Raw genomic sequence first — 23,297 nt, forward strand, 5'->3', positions numbered from 1 at the left:
TGGCCCTTACTCTTTTTCTCCCGTTCCCAAGAATTCACCTCTGAGCTGTGTATTTCTCATGTAAAGGTTCTAGGTTAAAGGGAAGTCATAGACAAGTGGAGAAAGAACAAAGATGAAAATATGAAAATTTTGACAGGAGCAAGATATTTTTAAAATCTTTTTTAACTAGGGTATAGCTTATAATCAAACACGTAGTTCATAAGCATTACATCCATGAGCTTAGTTAACTACATATACTCCCACAACCACCACCTCAAAAAACCTTCAGAACATTTCCATCATCCTTCCCTGAGAGGCAGTCCCTTGTTGACTTTTATCACCTTTGGATGAGTTTCATCTGTTGTTGGATTTCATATAAATGACATTATTCAGTGTATGTTTTATATGTGTGTGTCTGGCTTTTTTCACCCAACATAATGTTTTTAAGATTTACATACACACACACACACACACACACACACACACACACACACACACACAGAAACAACAAAAACAAAAGCAAAAGAGACTCTAGATATAAGTAATAAACAATAAATGTGTGAATATATCTGTAGAAAGCAAGAAACTATTTAACAAAGTAACAGGAAATCTGTACAAGATCCAGTAGGAAAGTATAACAAAGTAACAATATTTAAACAAAATCAAGAGAACTTCAAAAAATTTTAAGACTTCAATAATTGAACTTGCAAACTCAGTCTGCCAGCAAATTAACACAACAGAAGAGAGACTTTGGAAACTGGAAGATATAAGGGAAAACATCTATAGAACTAGAAAATGATGTAGAATGCCTCTATAGAAATTATACGGAATGCATTATGAAAGAAGAAAAATGGAAAATGCAGAAAAAAAGAAAAAAGATCAGAGACCTAGACAATACACTGAGAAAATCTAATAGACATTTGATAAGAGTCTCAGGAGGACAGGAGGGAAAGAAGTGAGCAGAAGCAACAACTGAAGAAGTAATTGCTATGAATCTTTGAGAACTGATGAAAGACAACAAACTACAGACTCAGGAGGAACGTGGATCCCAAACAAAAGAACTAAAAACAAATCTATACCAAGACCTATTATAATGAAAACTATAACCCATTACAAAGACTTCAAATAAGGAATGAGTAAAATCCCAGGGGAACAATTACAGTCATAAACATTATTGTAAGAGAAAACAATGAGCTCAGCTCTTGAGAGGCAGGATAGAATAGTTAAAAGCACAGACACTAAAACTACACTGTCCTGAGTTTGAATCCTAAATCTACTACGTACTAGCTGAGTGGCTTTGGCAAATTACTTAACCTTTCTGTACGTCTCAGTTCCCTCCTCTACAAAAGAGGGATAAAACTTTATCCTTTTCATTATACATATATGCATATTATTATTTATACTATATATACATACATTTACATATATGACTTAAAACAGTGCCTTCCACATAGTGAGTGCTATAATACCTATAAATTCTTCACTTAACTCTACAGAAGTATGTAACCATAAAATGTAATCAAAGATGCCCACTTATGCAATCACCAGTGAAATTAAATATATAACTTACTCACTCACTAAAACTCCCTAGATAAAAACACAAACTCAGGTCTAATTTAGGTGAGTCAGTTCAGCTTGATTCCAGTATTTTACTAGCAGTAAAATTTTATTACACCACCATATAACAAAAGTCTAACAGGCTGACATTTTCATTATTCATGAACACCAGGTTATTAGATAAGTGCAAACAACAACAGATAAGGGTACCAGCTGAGGTCAGATTAACAAATTACCCAGAAACAAACTATCAACATGAACTAGGATAAACATTAAATAAACGTGAAAACCGTTCTAAGAGATAGCAGAACTGAAAGTTGTCACTGAAATCTGCTCTCTGAACACCACTGTTATCAAAATGCCCCTATTTGTACCAAAATATAGAAATCAGATGGCACTGAAGGTAGACAGACATAACATTTTCAAGTGATTATTTTTAAGGCAGGTTCTGAACAAAATTATGTTATATGTTATATATACAAACAAGAAAATATATAAGGAAATTTTATATTTTATATACAAAAATATTTAATAAACTAAGTACCAAACTATGGCCCAATAGTTTATGTGAAATGTCTTCTGTCCTACCAATATATTTTTGGATGAACTCAAGGCAAAGGTGACACTATATATCATACTTAAACCTCAAAATACTAGACACAGATCCAAAAAAATTGCCAGTTTCACAAAGAAACCACAATTATTATATGTAGTGCTGATCACTGTGCTTTATAAAAAGGGGCAAATCAGAGCAGAGGGAGACTGTCCGAAATAAAAAAAAGAAGGAAAACAATCACTAAGGGTATAGTGATATGGCATGAAGATAAACTAAAAAGAGTTGTACGCACGTGTGTATATATAAGACTGAAAGATGACATACTAAACGTTTACTAAGGCGTTAATGGTGCAAGCAGGGTAAACAAGTCCCAAATCGGAGAATAACAAGACCTAAGGGTTACCAATTAATGCCTGAATCAGACAAGGACAGGTCAGCCTAGAGCAGTGGCTCCTGCTTTGACACCGTGGTTGATATACTTAAAACAGTGCCTTCCACATAGTGAGTGCTATAATACCTATAAATTCTTCACTTAACTCTACAGAAGTATGTAACCATAAAATGTAATCAAAGATGCCCACTTATGCAATCACCAGTGAAATTAAAATATGCTGTCAGTTCAACACCACGCACGTGCTCCCGAGTGGCACTGCTCACTGCGGGCTGCTATAGCAATAACACCAAATATGGGTGTGGCCACATTCCTGTCCTTGTGGGCCACCCCCACTCCCAACACCACACAATGTCTAGATCCTAGACCGCTGGCCTAGAACATGGAAAAAGGAAGAATTCCAAAGAAATGAAAGTCAGCAATGCCCTTTCAGACACTGTCCAATGCCTGCAACCCCGGCCTCCCTATTGTGATTCACACAAACTAACGCCCCTTGTTCTGATTTCATGCTCAGAAGAGAACCCTGTCATTTTAACTTGCTTTCTATGCAGATCAGCCTAGAGAAAGCAAACATGTTTATACTGATTTTGGCACTGTGGATGTGTAATAGTAAAATACCTCATTTTGAATTAGAAGTTAATTCTTCCAAATATTTACATCTCTGAGAGCTTGACTGATTGTGTGAACTGAATGGTTACCATAAATCCACCTTTAATTGCCAGTGACAATCTTAAAAGATGACCTAAACAGATCTGCTATCATAAAGCCAAGGAGCAGACCTTAAAACTATGGTGAACTCATCCAGGCAAAAGCCAGTCCCAAACTACCTGTCAGCCAGCCAGTCTCTCCTGGTGGAGTCACAACCCTATTGTGCATCTTTACTTCCCAGTGAAAATAAACAGCATTTGTTACAGCGAAATTCCGTCTACAATCACAAAGATACTTAAAATGAAGGAGTACAGTTTTCTAGCTCATCCCGAAAGTTTTTCTACTTCTCTCTGTTGCCTCTTCTTCTAATAGTCTCTCCTTCTATATTAATCCCACATTACCCTATTAACAGTGGTTATTTTGGCAGAAGCAAGACTGACAATGGCAAGGGGACTGGAAAAACCAAGCCGTGCTTAACCTCAGGGAAACCTGGCTGGCCAGCCAGAAAGAAAAGTTGTGCCTGAAGAAAGTTAGGTCTCATAAAAATTCCCAGATCCCAACTCCTCCAGAGAAGAGCTGCCTTACAGCTGTCATAGTTGGCAGAGTTAGGACTACAGACAGGTCCCATGGGCGTTTGCTTTCTCTGCTACCCTCCACTCACAGCAATAATCTCTGATTCCCTGAAGGCCAAACAAGAGCCAGTTATTACCATATAAAAAAGATCAGTAGAAAAAGAGATTTTGGAAGCTACCTGGAAATAGATTTTCAAAGAATGTAATCCTGCATACTAAGGACATTTTTGTACAAATGCTTGAATCATTAAGAGAAATTTTGCTTTCTAGTTTTTCTATAGTTAAAAATGCCAATGTGCCAGCTTCTGTAAATGAAAAATTGTGCCAAAACTCGAAAATGAAATTCTATAATGCTATCAAAGTAAAGGGACTGAGTTTTCGTGGCACAGAAAGACACAGACATCTATACATTCACATACTTGAGGGGCGTGCTGATGCTCGCAGCTTAACAACAAAAAACCCAGTTATGCATATCACTTTCCCAGTAAACAGTCAAATTATAAACGATATGAAAACAGAAAAGTAATTAAAATATAAGCTAATCATCAAAGACAAAACAGGAAAATGAGAAACATGAACTTACCAGTTTAATTGCCACATATTCATTTGTATATAAATTTTTCCCTTGAAAAAGAAAGAAAAAATGTCAGATTCTACCAATAATTAATTTTTAAAGATATATTATGTAAAACTCTACTCTGGGTGGAAAAAAAAAAAAAAAGCACATAATATATTTAAATAAAGCAAAAGGCGGGGGGCACCAGGGTGGCTTAGTTGGTTAAGCATCCAACTCTTGAGGGTCCTATGATCTTGCCCTGCCCTGGGCTCCTCGCTCAGTGGGGAGTCTCCTTGAGATTCTCCCTCTCCCTCATCCTCTGCACCTCCTCCTGTGCATGCACATGCGTGCTCTCTCTTGCTCTCTCTCTCTCTCAAATAAATCTTTAAATAAAGCAAAAGTCTTTGCTTCCAACTATATAGCAAAAACCTCAATGACAAGGAAATCTTAAATTTATCAACTCAATGATGTATTTACCATTTCACCCGGATTCAGAGTAGAAGGTAATACTAATAAATACATTAGCCCACTTACAAAAATGGAAAGATTATTATTTTGCTGGAATACAGCACACAACTCAGAAAGTAATGAGGGACTCGATCCAGGGACTCCAGGATCATGACCTGAGCCGAAGGCAGTCGCCTAACCAACTGAGCCACCCAGGTGCCCACCACCTCATTTTAAATCCTTCATTATTATGAGATGTAATCTCATTAGAGCTCATATGTAATCTAGTAAATATATTAACACAGAAAAAATCTGGAATATATTAAAAATGAAACAAAGAAAGAAACATTATTCAATAATTGGATCTGAAAACTAGTTAACTACTTTGAGGGGAACAAGGGTTATTAACGTCTTACCTTAAAACCAAATTAAATTCTGAATATTTTAAAATATAGATATAGATCATAAAAAAAAAAATCACCCAATATATAGGAGCCTTTCTGAGCATTTTAAAAAAGTGGAAAACGTTAAGAAGATTTTATACAGACTGGTAAGCATAAAATATGTTAAACCTCTGTATGTTGAAAACAATTTACCATATACAAACAACAGGTAAATAACAAACCAAAATAAAGATTTAATATCTGATACATAAATTAACGTGTTTCTTCACAAGTACAGTAAAAAGAATAAAAAACAGAATGTGATTTCTGAATTTCCAGCATTGTTTCAATAAGCATGTATTATTTTTATAATGAGAAAAAATGATAGCTGTTTTTTTTTTTTTATTGTGATGGTAACTGGCCCTGTTCACATAACTACTGAACACAGAATAGGCAATCATCAACTTTCACACATGTGATTTTCTACCATAATACCCCTAACTTCCTTTTCTACAGTAGCTAATGAATGGCAGTAAAACTAGGCAAAATTTCAGTGTCAGATACACACAACAGTGTTCGTTCATACAAATACGATAATACTCTTCTGAATTTTGTCCTTATTTTATAAAAATGAACGAAAAAAGATTTAAAAAAAGAAGGATTTGTACCAATGCTATATAGCATAAGGCTCCTAACCCATGAGAGCTGGCACAGGGATGGAACTCAAGAGGACTGTACATTCAAGTGTTCGCTGATCCCATAAATATTAAAAAAAAAAAAAAAAACCAGAAAACGTATATTTTTAGTCAATTAGTTCAACATTTAGATGTGCCTTCATCTATACTTTCAAGAATACAGTATGTATGAAATTGTAGGCTTCCTCGAGTAAGCACTGAGTGAATCATTTAATGATACAGTAAGGAACTTCATCTTGAGGAACTGGTGTCTCACAAAGGAATAATTCTGTTTTGAGTTCAAAGACAGAATTTGTATTTCCTCAAGACATTATCATCTTTTCACAACCATGCATATGATGCTTAGTCACAGGTACACAAGGAAAAATTATCCACAGGACAAGAAGTGAGGTTAAATACAAAATCCACAGAACCAAAATATACCAAATTCTTCTACAAGTACTGTTTTTCCTGGCATTTATACAATAAAATGTCTACTTTTAGGTCAGAGCAGAAAGCACTAAATCCTTAAAGCATCGTCTTTTTTTGAACATTAAATATTTGTGTTGAACTCTGAGGATTATATTTTTAAACATGACAATGATGAAACAATACTACCAATGCATTTGTGTTACCTAACATAGGCAGAGCCTCACACACTTGGCTTTTAATCACTGTTTGTTTCATGCATGAACAAATGATGTGCAAAGTATGTCTTTGTGTGTATAACATGAATGAGAGGGAGGGAGTGTATGTGTAGAGGGAATCCAGTTAAGACAAGGCTCCAAGCAGACTGGCTCCAATTAACTGATGTTTTAATCCAATTTCAAAGGACATTCCTGGTAGAACTTTGTGCTATACTGAACTTGAGAAGATGGTTTTACCAATTTGGTGGTATCTGGGTGGTAATTATTATAAAAAACTATGTTCTACAGAAAGTATGTATATGTTTACAGAACGAACTTAGTTGCCCGCCAATATCCAAGCCTTCCATTCTATAATAATAGAATGACTCAGTTTTAAAGTGGCTGTCCAGCTAGAGACTACATTTCCAGCCTCTCTTTCAGCTTGGTGTGGCCAGGTGATTAAGTTCCAGATATGAGCAAAGGTTTGTCCCTCCTCACTTCCAAAAATGAATGTGTGCTCTCCTGGCCCGTTTTCTTCTTCTTGCTGGCTGGCTGGCTGGCTGGCTGGCTGGGAGACAGCAACCAAAGGAGCAATCTTATACACAGAGACTGAAGCCATATACTGAGGATGCAGAATTGCCCTGACAGCCCCGAGTGCTATCCCTCTGGTTTGTGTTACGTGAAAAAAACAAAAAAACAACAAAAACCTATTTTGCTTAATACCACTATATTCTAGGACCTCTTTGTTAGAGCATCACAATCTGTTCCTTATTATTACATTTCTCAGTTAAGTTCCATGATATGCTTCAGTTAGCAGCAGTAGAAAATCAATAAGCATAAAAATGATGGATGCACTCAAATCTGCATATTTATTTGATATATATCGTAAGGCCTGCAGAATTTTCAATAAAACAATTCTTAAAAGCAATCAAACAAGAAGAATTATGAACTATATAGAAGAAAAGAAATAAAAATAAGAAAAGTTATTGAAACTCCTGTGGTATACTTCATTATGTCAAAAGTTACAATAACTTATTTCAGATACAGTGTCTCATAAAGCTATCTATAACACCCTTGCTCTGTGTTCTTTTATGTGATGGTCATTCAGGGGTAGCCAAGAGAGGGGACATAGAAGAGGCTCATGAGGGGCGCCTGGGTGGCTCAGTCGTTAAGCATCTGCCTTTGGCTCAGGTCATTATCCCGGGGTCCTGGGATCGAGCCCCGCATCGCGCTCCCTGTTCCGCGGGAAGCGTGCGTCTCCCTCTCCCACTCCCCCTGCTTGTGTTCCCTCTCTCACTGTGTCTCTCTCTGTCAAATAAATAAATAAAATCTTAAAAAAAAGAAGAGGCTCAGTAAAACAAAGTTTATTATCCTCTCAGGTCCTAGACAGGGAGTCACAGGAGAAGTATCATGTTTTGGTCAAGTGGTGGGAGACAGAAACAAAGGAAAGGGAGCTTAGGCCAAAGCCTTTATTGGAGTTTCTGCAGAAAGCCAAGGCAGGGCAGGATCAACAGTTCAGGATTAGCTAGTTTGAATAATTCTGGTGGCAAATAATTCCAGGGTCTTTGGCCTATACAGGTGGCCTCTCGTCTTGTACCTAGCCATGGGATGATGAATGAAGAAGACTGCCTCCTAGAATAGACAGGCCAGACAGAGGCGGGATAGCTCTGGACAGGTTACTCTGCAGAACAAAGGCACGCTCCCAACTGAGTCCTTTGCTATCTCTAAGAATTGGCGAGACCCAGCAGGAGTAGTCTCTCCCCAGGCAAAAAGATTTTTTTAAGATGTCAAAACATAATAGAAGAAAAATGAAAAAATATATACAATAAAACACTGTATTTTAGCTAGCTATGTTTGTTCTCATTCAGTGCCTATCAATATTTCTAGGGGTTTCGGTTGACTGTCTAAGCTAGACACAGATCTACAAATAGGAAGAAGGCAAGTCTTACCACCAATACATATAAAGATAAAATAAAACCAAAAATACATTAATTAATCATTTTACAATAAAAAAACAAAAATGTACTATCAATTACGTAAATGTAATTTACGTTATTTAAAATGTTTACCTATTTTTTTTTAAATCTCAAAGCATTTGGACAGCTTTATGTCAAACTTTTTTTTTTTCTTAATAATTACCTGTAAGAGCAGTTTCAATGGTGCATAATACCTGGGGCATTTGAAAACAGCAGGGGAAAGGTATTTGGGGTTGTATGTGGAGGTACAACTTTTATTTAGTGTCCAAGGAGAAGGAAGTTCTAAACAACATGAAGTATTTGGAACAGTCCTCTACAAAAAAAAAGAACATCCAGCCCAAAATGCCAACAGCATCTTTGCTCAAAGTTACCTCCCTATAACATGTACACCTTATATTCTTTCTCACCCAATACTAATCACAAAAATTTCAGGGCCAGGAATCAAATATTCAAGATGTCCCTATTAATGTTGTTTTAAAGCAAGCACTTTTAGAATCCAAAACCAGCTTTTAACATTAGCATGTTTACACAGCTATATAAAGAATGATGCTTTGAACAATTTTTTTTATACAGAGACATTATCTGGGGCCTTTAAAAAAGGAGTAAAATGCTGCTGTCTTTAGTATCCTATCAATATAAAGGAATAAAATGACTAAATTAGCTATATAAGTATAGATGTTATATATATTATAAATACACATAAAACACAAATACACAGAGTACAGATCATACATTTAAATAAATATATACAAATATACAATAAAAAACCATAGACAGATTAGATACAGATACACAGCCAGGTGGATGATAAATGGATGGAGGGATGGATAGCTGGAGGGATGGATGGACAGACTAATCATTTTATTCCTATTCCTGATTATTCACAGACTGCAAAAGAAAGGGGTATTTTACTGCTTTTTCACTATATGTAGCATATACAGTTTCAGTGTATGGTACACATAGCTTCTCATATTGTCCCGGTGAAAAGGGTCAGCTAGATTCGCTTTGTGTGCGCACACACACACACACACACACACACACACACACGGAGGTATATATACACATAAATGTATTTGCAAACAAATATGTATGTAGTTATTTTGAAATAAATTACATGAAACCACTTTTAAATAAAAAAGGCCAATATAGTCATATCCACAGAGATAGGAGGAATACAAATACATACATATGAAACAATATATACCTGTAGAGCTAATTTATACATATAAATTTAAATAAAAGTACATACAACATGCCATCAAATTTAATTTTAAAACAGAACAAGTATCTTGATATCATCTTTTAAGGGAGCAGAACAATCACTGTTTTCCTAAAATATGCAGGTACAGTGCTGGTCCTTTTACATTACCATCTAAATTTCATCTCCACAATAAACTAGGAAGTAGAAATAACTCCATTTTAAAGTGGGAATTGAGGCCCCAAGTGGTTACTTGACTTGTATTTTCCATAATAGCGGGGACAATTTTTAAATTTTTCCAGTATTATCAGTGCTAAATCATGCCTCCTACATGACAGACATGCAGTACATTTTGGATGGATGAAGGGTGCTCAAAGTTACACAAGTAAATAACCTCGTTTTCCAATTCCAAAATCAGAAACAGTTTAAGAATTTCAAAATATCCAACTCAATATCCTTCAGAAAATAAAGTGTAAAACATTCACCCTTTCAAATATGTGAGTCCCTACTAAAATGCAAGAGTCTGCCAGACACATCAACCACAGTTCTTTACAAAGTATGTCACTGCCTTTTATTGGCTTGCTTCATGAAAAGATTTAATGCACAATAACAACACAAAATAGTATTAAAATGAAGGACTAACTACAAATTAGGGTGTTTTACAAGATGAAAAGGAGAAGTAACTGAGTAGATAAACATACAATTGGGTTTATTTCTAATAAGTGGGGTTATATCTAAGGAAAATTGTAAAGCTAAATTTTCCTTTTTACATAGCAAGTGTCCATTCTTGGTGGTCCATTGACCAGACCCCTCAAGGAACCTCAGTACTGACGCCCATATAACCATGCTGCCGTGTTATTTCTCTTCATTCAAGACAGCCATATCTCTACTGTACTAGCAGTTAAAAGCCTTAGATTTTGGTCCTGAGTCTGTCATTAAATTGCTGTGTGACATCTGGCAGGCAACCTTCCCTCATTGAGTTTCAATTGCCTTAAATGTAGAGTTAGGAGGTTTAATTAGACCAATGTTTACCAAAGCAGTCTGATTACAAAAATAAACTGAATCAGTACTCTGTGTCACCCTCGTTAAGAATATAGGTTTCTTGGGGCGCCTGGGTAGCTTAGTGAGTTAAGCGTCAGACACTGATTTCATTATAGGTCATGATCTCAGGGTCGTGTGATTGAGACCCACCTAGGGCTCCAAGCAGGGCATGGAACCTGCTTAAGATTCTCTCTCTCCCGCTCCCTCTGCCTCTACCCCTACCACTCCCACTGGGTCTCCAAAGGAAAAAAAAAAAAAGAATATAGATTTCAGAGCCCCACCCTGGAGGTACTTGGTTGGGGAGGGGGTGGTGATGGAATTACAATGTAAATTTCACTGATTTTTTTTTTTTTTTAGGTTTATTTATTTGAGAGAGAGAGAAGGGGGGAGGGGCAGCAGGAGAGTAAAGGAGTCTTAAGCAGACTCCACAATGGATGCGGAGCCCAATGCGAGGGCCCGATCTCACAACCCTGACATCACAACCTGAGCAGAAACCAAGAGTTGGATGCTTAACCGATTACACCACCCAGGCTCCCCAATTTCACTGATTTTTACACAGTTTCAGTATATTACCTTGACTTTAAGCCATACACACCCTCCTAAAGTAGTCAGTTACTACTAATGTTTTCAAATCTGAAAAAGTAGCAACCTAAATATCATTCTTAAATAATACACTGCAAATGGCTCCTTGTGGGTCCTTTTTTTTTTTTTTCAGCTTGTTGGGGCTTTTCAATTTACTTTCTTTTTTCTCATATTCCAGATGGATGATCTCAAGGAAACAAACATTCATATACTAGGGAACTCCTTACAAATGAAAATACAAGTACGAAAAAAAAAAGAAAATACAAGTACAAAAGAAATTTCCAACATTTATATTCTTTTAAATTATCACAATTAAACAACTAAACAATAACTATATCATTTTCATTAGAAAGTACTTTCAGTTTTAAAAAAATGCTTCCAACATAATAAACAAAATAGTCTTACCTAATCGTAATTCTCCAAAATTGCCACATCCAATTTTTTTTCCAACTCTAAAGTTAGGTCCAACCATTAAAACTCCAGAGGATGAAGACCCAGTTCCTCGAGTGTTGTGTCCCGACCGACCACTAGGTCGTGCCATTCTATCATCTGATTTATCCTTGTCTTTCTTTTTATTATCCATATCAAGTTTGCGGTACTCCACTTTGAATTCTTTAATCAAGACAAGCACAATGAAATAGGGTATTGTGAGAATAGGTACATCACTAGGTTAACTGTACCAGGTGGGTAATTGTTAACATTCAAATTGCAGTAGGAAGTCAGTTAACTGGAGCGTGTTCATCCCATTCGTAAAATTTTTCTCAGTTGTCTTTTCAGCAAAACATATCTTCAAAATTATCTTTTCAATGATGTAAGCTGATATTGATAGCTAGAATATTAGAAAAGAAAATTAGTCAACTTAAAGAATTAAAAAACATATTTTGGGGATATTAATAACATAAGTTCAAGCAATGGATTATTGTTATTTGATTCCCACTTAAATCAAACCACAGTAGACTTAAAGTAACCATTAGTCTCTTTCCTATACTTTAATAACAAAGAGATAACAAAAACACAGGAAATTTATTAAAAACTAAAAATATATCAAAAATGTGAGATTTCATAAGCCAATATACATTCACTAACCTAGACCCTACGACTTAAAGCCATTTCAGTTTTTACCAGTAAGTCAACATAAGATTTTCCACTTAAAAGCAGAAAGAGAATACATTTTGCAAATTAGTAAAAGATTTTAATAAAAATGTCTTCCATACGTCCATACACACATACATACAAATTTCCAAAATCTTTTCAAATATACATTCTCATTTGAACTTCATTCATTCAAAACTTCATTCATTCAGGGGAGCCTGGGTTGCTCAGTTGTTAAGCGTCTGCCTTCGGCTCAGGTCATGATCCCAGGGTCCTGGGATCGAGCCCCGCGTCGGGCTCCCTGCTCAGTGGGGAGCCTGCTTCTCCCTCTCCCTCTGCCCCTCCCCGCCCCGCTCATGCTCTCACTCTCTCTCTATCTCTCTAATAAATAAATAAAATTCTTAAAAAAAAGGAAAGAAATAATTCAAATAGTATTTATTAATAAATAAATAAATATTTATTATTAATTATAACAATACATGGAAATGGACTTCAAAAGTGGTAATGCAAAGAACATTCTTGCCACCCGTCACGGGAAACAATTCTTATATAACATTTGAACTAGGCCTTTAAAAAAACGTAATTTCACAAAGTTAAGAAATACTGGCACCCACCTTATGAGGTGGAGAAGATTTGCTTTTATATCTTCTAATATATACATGAAAACACTAAAGCTCAAAAAAAGGCCTTTGGAGGAGTCTTCCCCATTCATCTTCTCTAGGAAATTCACTCATCTAACATACCTCAATTTTGCAAGCTTAAGCAATTCTCCTATTTTTGTTTCAATTTGAGTGGATTCCTATTCTTTGCAATTAAAGAAATGACTTCAAAACATAGTCACTAATAAAGAAACCAGGATCAATATTAAGGACTTCTTATTCCTATTTCTGAAACTGATTATATAATGCAATCACAACAAGAGTTGAAACAAATAGTATTTTCTGATTAATTCCCAGCAATCCCCCAAATAGGCAATTAGTCCTAATACCCCATGTGCTTAAGGTGTTTCATATTATTTCTGCCATACTCATATTTTGCAGATAAAACTGTAAGCCTCTGTTTGGTATTTGTAAAACTGAATGAGTTCTACATATACTCCTTATTCTGTTTCCAAATATAATAGAGTAACTGATACTGAAATTCCCATCCTGCTGTAAATAACTACACAACTAAATAAAACTTATAAAGCACCTATTTTCAGGTATTGAATAACAGGCACTGTGGTCTGTGATCTTCAAGAAAAAGCAAACACATAAGGTGAGTCCCACCTTTACCCAAGCTCTCTAGGGAGGGATAATTTTCTGACGACAGTACAGGGAGGTGAAACACAGGTCATACACAGTGATCACAGATCAGTCACTGTTGAAACAAGTGAAATTTGCAGGATGTGGTACACAAGGGAAGGCAGTGGTACAGTTCTGGGGGTAGACAGTGGAAGGCAGAAAGCTAGACTACACGTGTGGGTGGCAATATTCTGAAATACCTAGGCTACTATGGGGTTAAATGAATAATGAACATACTAAAGGCTGCACAGTGCTGGGAGAGCTTTAAGTTCATATGTAGTCATGGTGGAAGGAACTCATTAATATTGCAGGAATTCAGCTGAGACACCACAAAGACCAGGTCTTAAGAATAAGTACCATACTCTAAAGTAAAGACTACCCTACAGGGCTCAACTAAGGCCTAAAACCAAGCCTAGATAGGATTAAGAAAAGCATCAATTAAACTCACTCCATTCCATAAAAAAACTCAACATACTTAAAAAGACAAAAGACCCAGACTCTTAACAATGTTGAACTTATAATATCTAGCATACAATTAAAAATTACCAGACATGCAAATAAGCAGAAATGTGACCCACAGCCAGGAAACCAAGCTGTCAAAAGAAACAAGACTCCAAGATGATCCTGATAGTGGAATTAGAAAACAGGACTTTAAAACAACTAACTAGCTGTTAAAGTCTTATTAAATTGAATAAACAGAATGGAGCAGAAAAAAAAATATTTAAATAAATAATGGTTCAAACTGTCCCAAATTCAGTGGAAAACATTAACCTACAAATTGAGGAACTGTGAAACTTCAAAAAGAAATCAAGAGCACTGGAAATCAGAAATGCATGGGTATTCATTTCCTTAAAAGATAAATTACTGATTAAAGCACAAATAAATTTTTACTGTCATTTATAACAAAAATGGAAGTAAAATATATGACAACAAAAATGGGGGGGTAGTATATGGAACTGCATTATTTTAAGATTGTTATATTTGTGGGGAATGATGTGGTTCAATATTAAGTAGCCAGTGACAAGTAAAGAATGTATATTTTAATACTTAGGCCAAATACAAAAAATTAACTGCAATAGGAATAACTAAACAGCTAAGACAAAATATAAAAACAATAAACAACATCTGATTAAAACAAAAAAGAAGACATATGAGACAAAAAGAAAACAAAGAGCAAGACACTACAGTCAAAAACACACAAAGGACTATGAAAATGGACCATATTCTCAAAAGGGAAAAACTGTCAGGCTATATAAAAAAGAAACATCCAACTAGATTCATCTCTAAAAACAATTTCAAGGGGCGCCTGGGTGGCTCAGTCGTTAAGCGTCTGCCTTCGGCTCAGGTCATGATCCCAGGGTCCTGGGATCGAGCCCCGCATCGGGCTCTCTGCTCAGCGGGAAGCCTGCTTCTCCCTCTCCACTCCCCCTGCTTGTGTTCCTTCTCTCGCTGTATCTCTCTGTCAAATAAATAAAATCTTTAAAAAAATAAAAATAAATAAATAAATAAATAAATAAAAACAATTTCAAATACAAAGACACAAAGAGACTGAAAGTAAAAGAAGAGACAAAGATACACTATGCAAACTACAAGTGTAAAAAAGCTTGAGAAGCTATAATATTATCATACAAAGTAAAGAGCAAAACAAAGAAGTATCTCCAAAGATACAGAGGTCCATTTCATAATGCCAAAATACCAGTTAAACTGAAAAACATAAAAATCATAAATACGTATGAGCAAAATAAAAAACTAAAAAAACTAAAATTAACAAAATTAAAACTAAGAAAATTAAAGGAAAAAAGATCATCGAAGTTGAAAATGTTAACAATGTTTCAATAAATGATAAAATAGAAGACAAAAATATCAAGGGGCGCCTGGGTGGCTCAGGTGGTTGAGGGACTGACTCTGGATTTCGGCTCAGGTCATGATCTCAGAGTCATGAGATCAAGCCCCACCACATCAGGTTCCACGCTCAGCGGGAGTCTGCTTGAGATTTTCTCTCCCTCTCCCTTTTGCCCCTCCCCCTACTCTTGCATGCTCTCTCTCTCTCTCTAAAATAAATAAATCTTTAAAAAAATTTAAAAGGAGGCAAAAATAGCAGGATGTATACTGATATAGAAGACCTAAAATAATACCATCAATACCCTGCACTTAAACTGACATTTATAAAATACAACATCCAAAAACTACAGAATATTTCCTTTAAATGTTCACCAAGAAAGATCATATGCTGTGTCATAATTTAAGTCTCATATAACTGAAATATCAGAGCACATTCTCTGATCAAAATAGAATTTAAAAAGGAATCAAAAATTATGATATCTAGAAAATCCCCAAATATTTGAAAATTAAATATACTTTTAAATAAATAATGAGTTGAAAAATAAATCACATGAGAAATGAGAAAAAAACTAACAAAATAATAATGAAACATTAAAAATTGTAAGCTGTATCTAGATCAATGCTTAGAATAAAATCAGAAGCTTTAAAATGCCTACATTTAAAAACACTTTTAGGTAATGATCTAGGTTTTCTTCTTAAAAAGTTAGAAAAGAGCAAATTAGACATCACTTTAAGAAGTACTTTATAGAGCTATTATTAATATCCCATGGACTTATATGAAAATATAGTCTTAGTGAAAACAGGAGTCTCAGCAGATAAATGCCAAACTATCATACAAAAAAATGGAAACTCTAGAATAAAAAGACTCATATCTGAAATGAAAAGCTTCACTGGATACACTTAAAAGTAGATTGGAGGGTACCTGGGTGGTTCAGTTGGTTAAGCAACTGCCTTCGGCTCAGATCATGGTCCCAGAGTCCCGGGATTGAGTCCCACATTGGGCTCCCTGCTCAGCAGGGAGTCTGCTTCTCCCTCTGACCCTCCCTCCTCTTGTGCTCTCTCTCTTACTCTCTCTCTCAAATATAAAAAAAAAAAAAAAAGTAGATTGTATAAAGCAGAATAAAGTGTCAATGAACCTGAAAGGAAATCCAAAGAAATTATCCAGGGAACAAAATCAATAAAGTAGAAAATAAACAATAAAGAAAGTAAATAAAGCCAAAATATTCATTCTCTGAAAATGGAAAATAAAACTGATAACTCCTAGCAAAAATGATCAAAAATAAAAGAGAAAATATACAAATAACCAATAACAATACTGAAAGAAAGGACATCACTGAAGATCTTAGAAATTTTAAAAGGATAAAGGACAATTATGAGCAACTTTATGCCAATAATTTGATAACTCAGATGAAATGGACAAATTTCTTGGGGCACCTGGGTGGCTTAGGCGGGTAAGCAACTGACTTGATTTCAGCTCAGGTCATGATGTTGGGGTCATGAGATCCAGCCCCACATCAGGCTCCAAACTCAGTGTGTAGAGTCTGCTTGTCTTTCTCCCTCCCCCCACCTCTTGTGCTCTCTCTCTCTAAAATAATTAATTAAAATCTTTAAAAAAAAAAAAAAAAAGGAAATGGACAAATTTTTTGAAAAATCCAACACGGAATTACAAGATGAAACAAAATATCAATAGCTCTGTATATATTAAAAGAACTTGATTTTTTTTAATAAAATCTCTCAGATATTTGAGTGAAAGAAGTCAGGAACAAATGAGTACATATTATATGATTCTAGTTACGTGAAGTTCTAGAGCCAGCAAAAATAAGCTGCAGTGATAGAAAATCACACCAGTGTTGCCTAGGGTGTTGGGATATCTGAGTGAAGAGTAGCATGAGGAAACTTTCTGGGGAAAGGAAATGTTCTACATCTTAACTGGGAAAGGATTACACAGGTGTATACATTTGCCCAAAATCATAAAATGATACTTAAAACCTATGCATCATATTATATGTCAACGACACTTCAAAATGTGACTTTTAGAAATAACCCACATCCAAAAAACTTCAGGCTATATCTGAAAGCTCATGTTTTTTCCATCCTATAACATTATCATAAAAGTTATCTGAAAATGTTACTGTTCTTAGAGTTAATGAACATATCAGTACTTTACTTTAGAAGCTTAAAGGGCCTTTCTATACTTCTATACTTTTTCTATTACTTCTAGAAGTAATTTTCCTTTTGCAATTTTTCATGTTATTTTCAATATGTAGCTTTTTGTTTATATTTAATCAAATACCCAAAACACAATCTACATGTAATAAGAATTCAAATAATAAAGATAAAGTAAAGGGGCACCTGGGTGGCTCAGTTGGTTAAGCGACTGCCTTCAGCTCAGGTCATGATCCTGGAGTCCCAGGACAGAGTCCCGCATCAGGCTCCCTGCTCAGCAGGGAGTCTGCTTCTCCCTCTGATCCTCCTCCCTCTCATGCTCTCTATCTCTCATTCTTTCTCTCTCAAATAAATAAATAAAATCTTTTAAAAAAAAAATAAAGATAAAGTAAAAATACCCCTTGGGATAACCACACCCCTTGTCCTCCATCCCACTTGCCTTGAAAGTAATAACCATTACTTTCAGTTTGGTGCGTATGCTCCAGAGTTTTTTTGTAATGCATGCACATACTTGTGTACAGCAATATTTATGGGTTTGCTTGCTTGTTTTACAGAAGTCCTTAAGCCTCTGAAGAACCAAAATTGCTTCATGAGAGAAACAGCATATGGAAGTGTTTCATACATGAAAGGACTTTTGCCCTTTCGCTTTCATATCCCTCTACCCAATCTGAACTGTAGAGGATTAAGGGCCAGCATAACGAATGGGGGACAGAGTCAGGAGACAACCAAATCCCTTCCCCAAACGAAGTTCCAGAGCCAAGAGCCAGGCCTGAAAGTGAGAGGTGGGGAGACAATGGTTGAAAGAAGCAATGAATTAGCTTAAAATTGAACATCAAAACCAGAACGGGTATTTTTTAAATACCTGAAAATAAGTCCATTACCAAAAGTGAACTTATTCTTATAAATATGTGACAAGAAATCAATGGAAGCTAAGATATCATCTATGAGTGGCGAAAGTAGAAATAATCCAATTAGATATATGATAATACTGGTTAGTGAGAAATGAAGCTGTTTTCTGTTTTAGCCCATCCAGTTCACCACACTCAAGAAACTCTTCATAAACCCGTAACAGATTTTTTAGTCTTCAAAATATTTTTACAAACTAGATTTTTTATTAAAATATTTTCTTATTGGGACGCCTGGGTGGCTCAGTCGGTTAAGCAGCTGCCTTCGGCCCAGGTCATGATCCCAGGGTCCTGGGATCGAGTCCCACATCAGGCTCCTTGCTCAGCAGGGAACCTGCTTCTCCCTCCCTCTCCGTCTGCTTGTGCTCTCTCTGTCAAATAAATAAAAAAATCTTTAAAAAAAAAAAAAAAAAAAATTTTCTTATTAAGGATCTCAAACAGCGCTAGTACCTTCCCAATTACAGCAACTATCTAACAGTATTAGTCCCGCCTACAAGTTTGGCTACTCGCTCTAGCTACAAATTCCAGCCTACAGGCTAAATTCAGCCTGTGGCTTGTTTCGTACACTGCAAACTATCCCCCAAACCATTTCTACCTGGTTGGGGGAAAAAATTAAAAGAATAATAGCATTTTGTAACACATGAGAATTAGATGAAATTCAAATTTTATTGTTCATAAGTTTTTATAAGAATGAAGCCATGTTAATTCATTTACATATATTTAGGGCTGCTTCATGCTACATGAGTTGAGTAGTTGTGAGAGGCCACCTGTGGCACACCTATCACTTCCCACTGCCGCACAGCACACCACAAACTGCTATGACTGTCATGCTTTTAAATCACAGGACAGGGTGGACAAGGTATTTCAAAATTAGATGGTAAAGCGCTATGTTCATTATAACACTATACTAAAGAATACAATATACCTGGACACGACAAAAATACCAGCTTTCTATTGCTGTGTAACAAATTAGCAAAAACTTAACAGCTTATAGCAATACACACATATTAGTTCACAGTTTCCGTGGATCAGAAGTCTGGGCACAGCTCAACTGAGTCATTTGCTCAGGACTTCACAGCTTCATTCAAGGTATCAGCTAGGCTGCATTCTCATTTAGAGGCTAAAGTAGGGAAGAATAATCTTCCAAGCCCTTTCGGATTATGGGCAGAATTCACATTTTTGCCACGTAAAAGTAAGGGCCCCTGCTTTCTGCTGGCTCTGGGATGGAGGCCACCCTCAGGTCCTACACGATGCCTATAGTTCCTAGAAGCTGCCTACAGTTCATTGCCATGTGGGCCTCTCCAACATAGCCACTTACTTCTTCGAGTCCCCAGAAAGAATCTCTAACTCCAATTTTCTAAGAATGAGTTTTATGTAAGGTAATATAACCTTCTCTCATACCTAAGTTCCAATCTTTGTACCCCGCTCTAATGTAACAGTTCTCCCAGGTCTGGGGACCCTCACTATGTGCTTCCAGACCTCTTTGATGCTACCTGCCTACGGAGGATTAGAAAAAAGAAGTCTTCGAACACCAACTAGTAGCAAAGACTTGGGCAACGATTAATATGTCTGTGCTTATTTTAATAATTATAAAATAGGATTAGACGAGGAGATTTCTAAGGATACTCTTACATTATGCACAGTATTAGAATTTCCTATCAAATTTGATGACAACAACTCTTATATGTAACTTTGTGATCTCTGAACCTAGTACACTAATGGGCATGTAGGGCAGTCAATAGATATTGTAGATTAATAAATTAGTTATTTCTATCTCTAAACATTTCCAGGTTTTAGGTGTATGATTCCTACTTAGAGCCCTCCCAGATACTTATCACCAGACTCCTAACATCAGGCTCTTCATTCACCTGAAACACCTCAGTGAGCATTATTCACATATGCCAACCAGTGTGCTACCAGTGCTCCCAAGAATTTCCTGGATGAGACGGAGTTCCCTTGCCTGATTTACTCTGTTATTACTGCCTGCATTTCTGTCTTCTGCAGTGATTCATCCTAGCACCAAAGAAAAATCAGTTCTGAAGATTGAAGATATTCTTTCAGCTATACCTAACACCAATAGACAGGAGTCACAAATCCAAATGCCCAAACAAGTAAGGCAGGTAATACGTATGAGTAAACCAAGCAGAGAAGAAGACAATAAGGAATACTGGGGACTACAGCAAACTAGAAAGCAAATACCCCACTTGAAAGGGGCAGCTATTACTCAGCTGGAAACAATATCATTCCCATTCAGGAATCTGGACATTCTACTACAGAAGCCTTTTTTTTTTGTAAAATCTCCGTAGTTGATATTTGCTGAGCACTTACTATGCTAAGTACTTTAAACAGATTAATTCATCAATTCTCAAAATTGTAAGGTATTATAATGAATCCATACTTTTACCAACAGGAAATTAAATTTAAAGGAAACTAAAATTTAAAGAAATTATACTGCATGACCAGCATCATGAAGTCAGTAAGTGGTACAGTGGGAATATGATTAAAAGTAGAATTCCGGAGTTCATATTTTTATCCACTTTACCTCCTAATGTTGTTTTTGCTAACTGTCTGACCTCTCAAAATACCTTTCTAGCTGGATCTGCAGGCCTGGGACTTTCCCCTTTTGCCAGCCTATATTCTCAGTATCTACAACACCTCAATGTTGCCAGATCCTAATCTGAACCAACCTGGGGGAAGGAGGGGAACCCACCATTCAACAAGCCCCATTCATGTACACAGGGTTCCAAGACATTTATGAACAAAAAGACCATACACACACACACACACACACACACACACACACACACCAGAAGAAATAAATCATTAACCTACAAAACTGCAACGTGCTGTCTTCCTATGATATATACACCTTTCTGTTGAAATACTCTTTTTTTTTTTAAGAGTGAACAACTGTTGGGGCGCCTGGGTGGCTCAGTCGTTAAGCGTCTGCCTTCGGCTCAGGTCATGATCCCAGGGTCCTGGGATCGAGCCCCGCATCGGGCTACCTGCTCGGCGGGAAGCCTGCTTCTCCTTCTCCCACTTCCCTTGCTTGTGTTCCCTCTCTCGCTGTGCCTCTCTCTGTCAAATAAATAAATAAAATCTTAAAAAAAAAAAGAGTTAACAACTGTAACTATGTATATCCATATCAATAAAAACATTTGGAGACATGAAATATTAATAAACTTTTGTAAGACGGGAAGAAACACATTTACTGCAGATGAAACAATGAAGGAAGCAAAGTCCCAAACTAAGTGCCAGAAAATACAACAGGTGAGTAAGGAAGTGACCTGCCAGAAAGAAGTCCACAAAGGCTTCCTAAAGGAAGTTAGGTGAAATAGTAAGCAGGAATGAAAAAGGGAAGGGAGGCAGGGGCAAAATGGGGGAATGGGAAAATTGTTACTAACTACTATTACTATTTCCTATGTAAAACAAAACAAAACAAAATAAAACAAACCTCTAAAGAAGCCAAAGGAGGGTCCAAAGGAGAATATGGGGGGAGGGGAAATTATACTCTGGCATCACAGAATAAAACCTATCCCCATTTGGCATTCTGAAGAATTCCTTGCCTAAAGACTGGTTCCCTGAGTACTCATTCTAATGTGGAAACTGACAGTCAATAAGCACCATCGTGTATACATGACACCAAGAAACTAATGAACCAACAATCCAGAATTACAATATTTGTGAAGAAAGCTAATTATGCGAAAGAAAAATACAAACAAAAAAGCAAATGAAAAATCTGGAAAAAGGAGATCACTCACACAAAATAAGAGAAAAACTACAAAAAATAAAAACAATTAGATCCTCACAGGCTTCTGAGAAGAACAGTAATACAGAGGGAGAATGATAAAATAATGCTACATTAAATGGAATAAGCAAAGACCAAGTGGAGAAGCAATCTTAATATGTAAAACAAAAATAAGAAAACAAATAAAGGAAAACACATAGGATGAAGCAATCCAACACCTCCAACTTCCAACTAATAATTTTAAGTATTGTGGAGGACAGAGAAAATTAAGAAAAATTTTCCTGAGCTAGAGCAGAAAGGGCCCATAGAACGCTAATCAGGAAAGATTCCCTCTGTTTATGGCACCATTATTTATTTAAAATAGTCAAATTATGGAACTGGCCCAAGTGTCTATCGAAAGATGAATGAATGGATAAAGATGATATGGTATACATATTCAATGGAATGTTATTCAGCCATAAAAAAATAAAATTTTGTCATTTGCAATAACAGATGAAGCGAGAAAGTTTAACTAGGTGAAATAAGTCAGTCAGAGAAAGACAAATCCCACATGATATCACTCATATGTGGAATTTAATACACAAAACAAACAAAGGAAAAAAGAGAGAGAGAGGGAGACAAACCAAGAAACAGATTCTTAACTATAGAGAACTGACAGTTACCAGATGGGAGGTGAGTGTGAGGATGAGCGAAATAGGTGCAATAGGTGATGGGAATGAAAGAGTACACTTACCACGATGAGCACTGAGTAAAGTACAGAATTGCTGAATCACTATATTGTATACCTGAACCAATATAAACCTGTATGTTAACTGGGGTGCCTGGGTGGCTCAGTCAATTAAGTGTCTGCCTTCGGCTCAGGTCATGATCCCAGGATTCTGGGATCAAGCCCTGCATTGGGCTCCCTACTTGGAGAGCCCGCTTCTCCCTCTGCCTCCCCCACTCATGCTCTCTCTCTCCCACTCGCTCTCTCTAGCATACTACTTGGTTCTCCTGCATGTCCTAACAGTGCAAGCATGGTTAATTGATTTTCAGCTTTTAGAATCAATTTTACCCAAAAAACGCAAGATAAATG

General features: G+C 36.3%; 1 protein-coding gene across 13 annotated transcripts in view; it reads right to left on the reverse strand.

Moving 5' to 3' along the window:
- Positions 1-23,297, reverse strand: part of CSNK1G3 (casein kinase 1 gamma 3) — a 110,174-nt gene that overhangs the window by 62,149 nt on the left and 24,728 nt on the right. For 10 of the 13 annotated variants that reach the window (XM_078067575.1, XM_078067576.1, XM_078067572.1 and 7 more), the window contains exons 2-3: positions 11,592-12,015; positions 4,287-4,327 (exon numbers count right to left, since the gene is read on the reverse strand). In XM_078067575.1, coding sequence (XP_077923701.1) covers positions 4,287-4,327; positions 11,592-11,769 — 219 coding nt within the window. In that variant the 5' untranslated portion in view covers positions 11,770-12,015. Of the gene's footprint in view, positions 1-4,286; positions 4,328-11,591; positions 12,016-21,306; positions 21,553-23,297 lie in introns of all 13 variants that reach the window. The other 3 variants (XM_078067570.1, XM_078067568.1, XM_078067569.1) reach the window with 2 other exon arrangements.

The sequence above is a fragment of the Halichoerus grypus genome, chromosome 2 (assembly GCF_964656455.1).
Source record: "Halichoerus grypus chromosome 2, mHalGry1.hap1.1, whole genome shotgun sequence".
NCBI lineage: Eukaryota > Metazoa > Chordata > Mammalia > Carnivora > Phocidae > Halichoerus > Halichoerus grypus.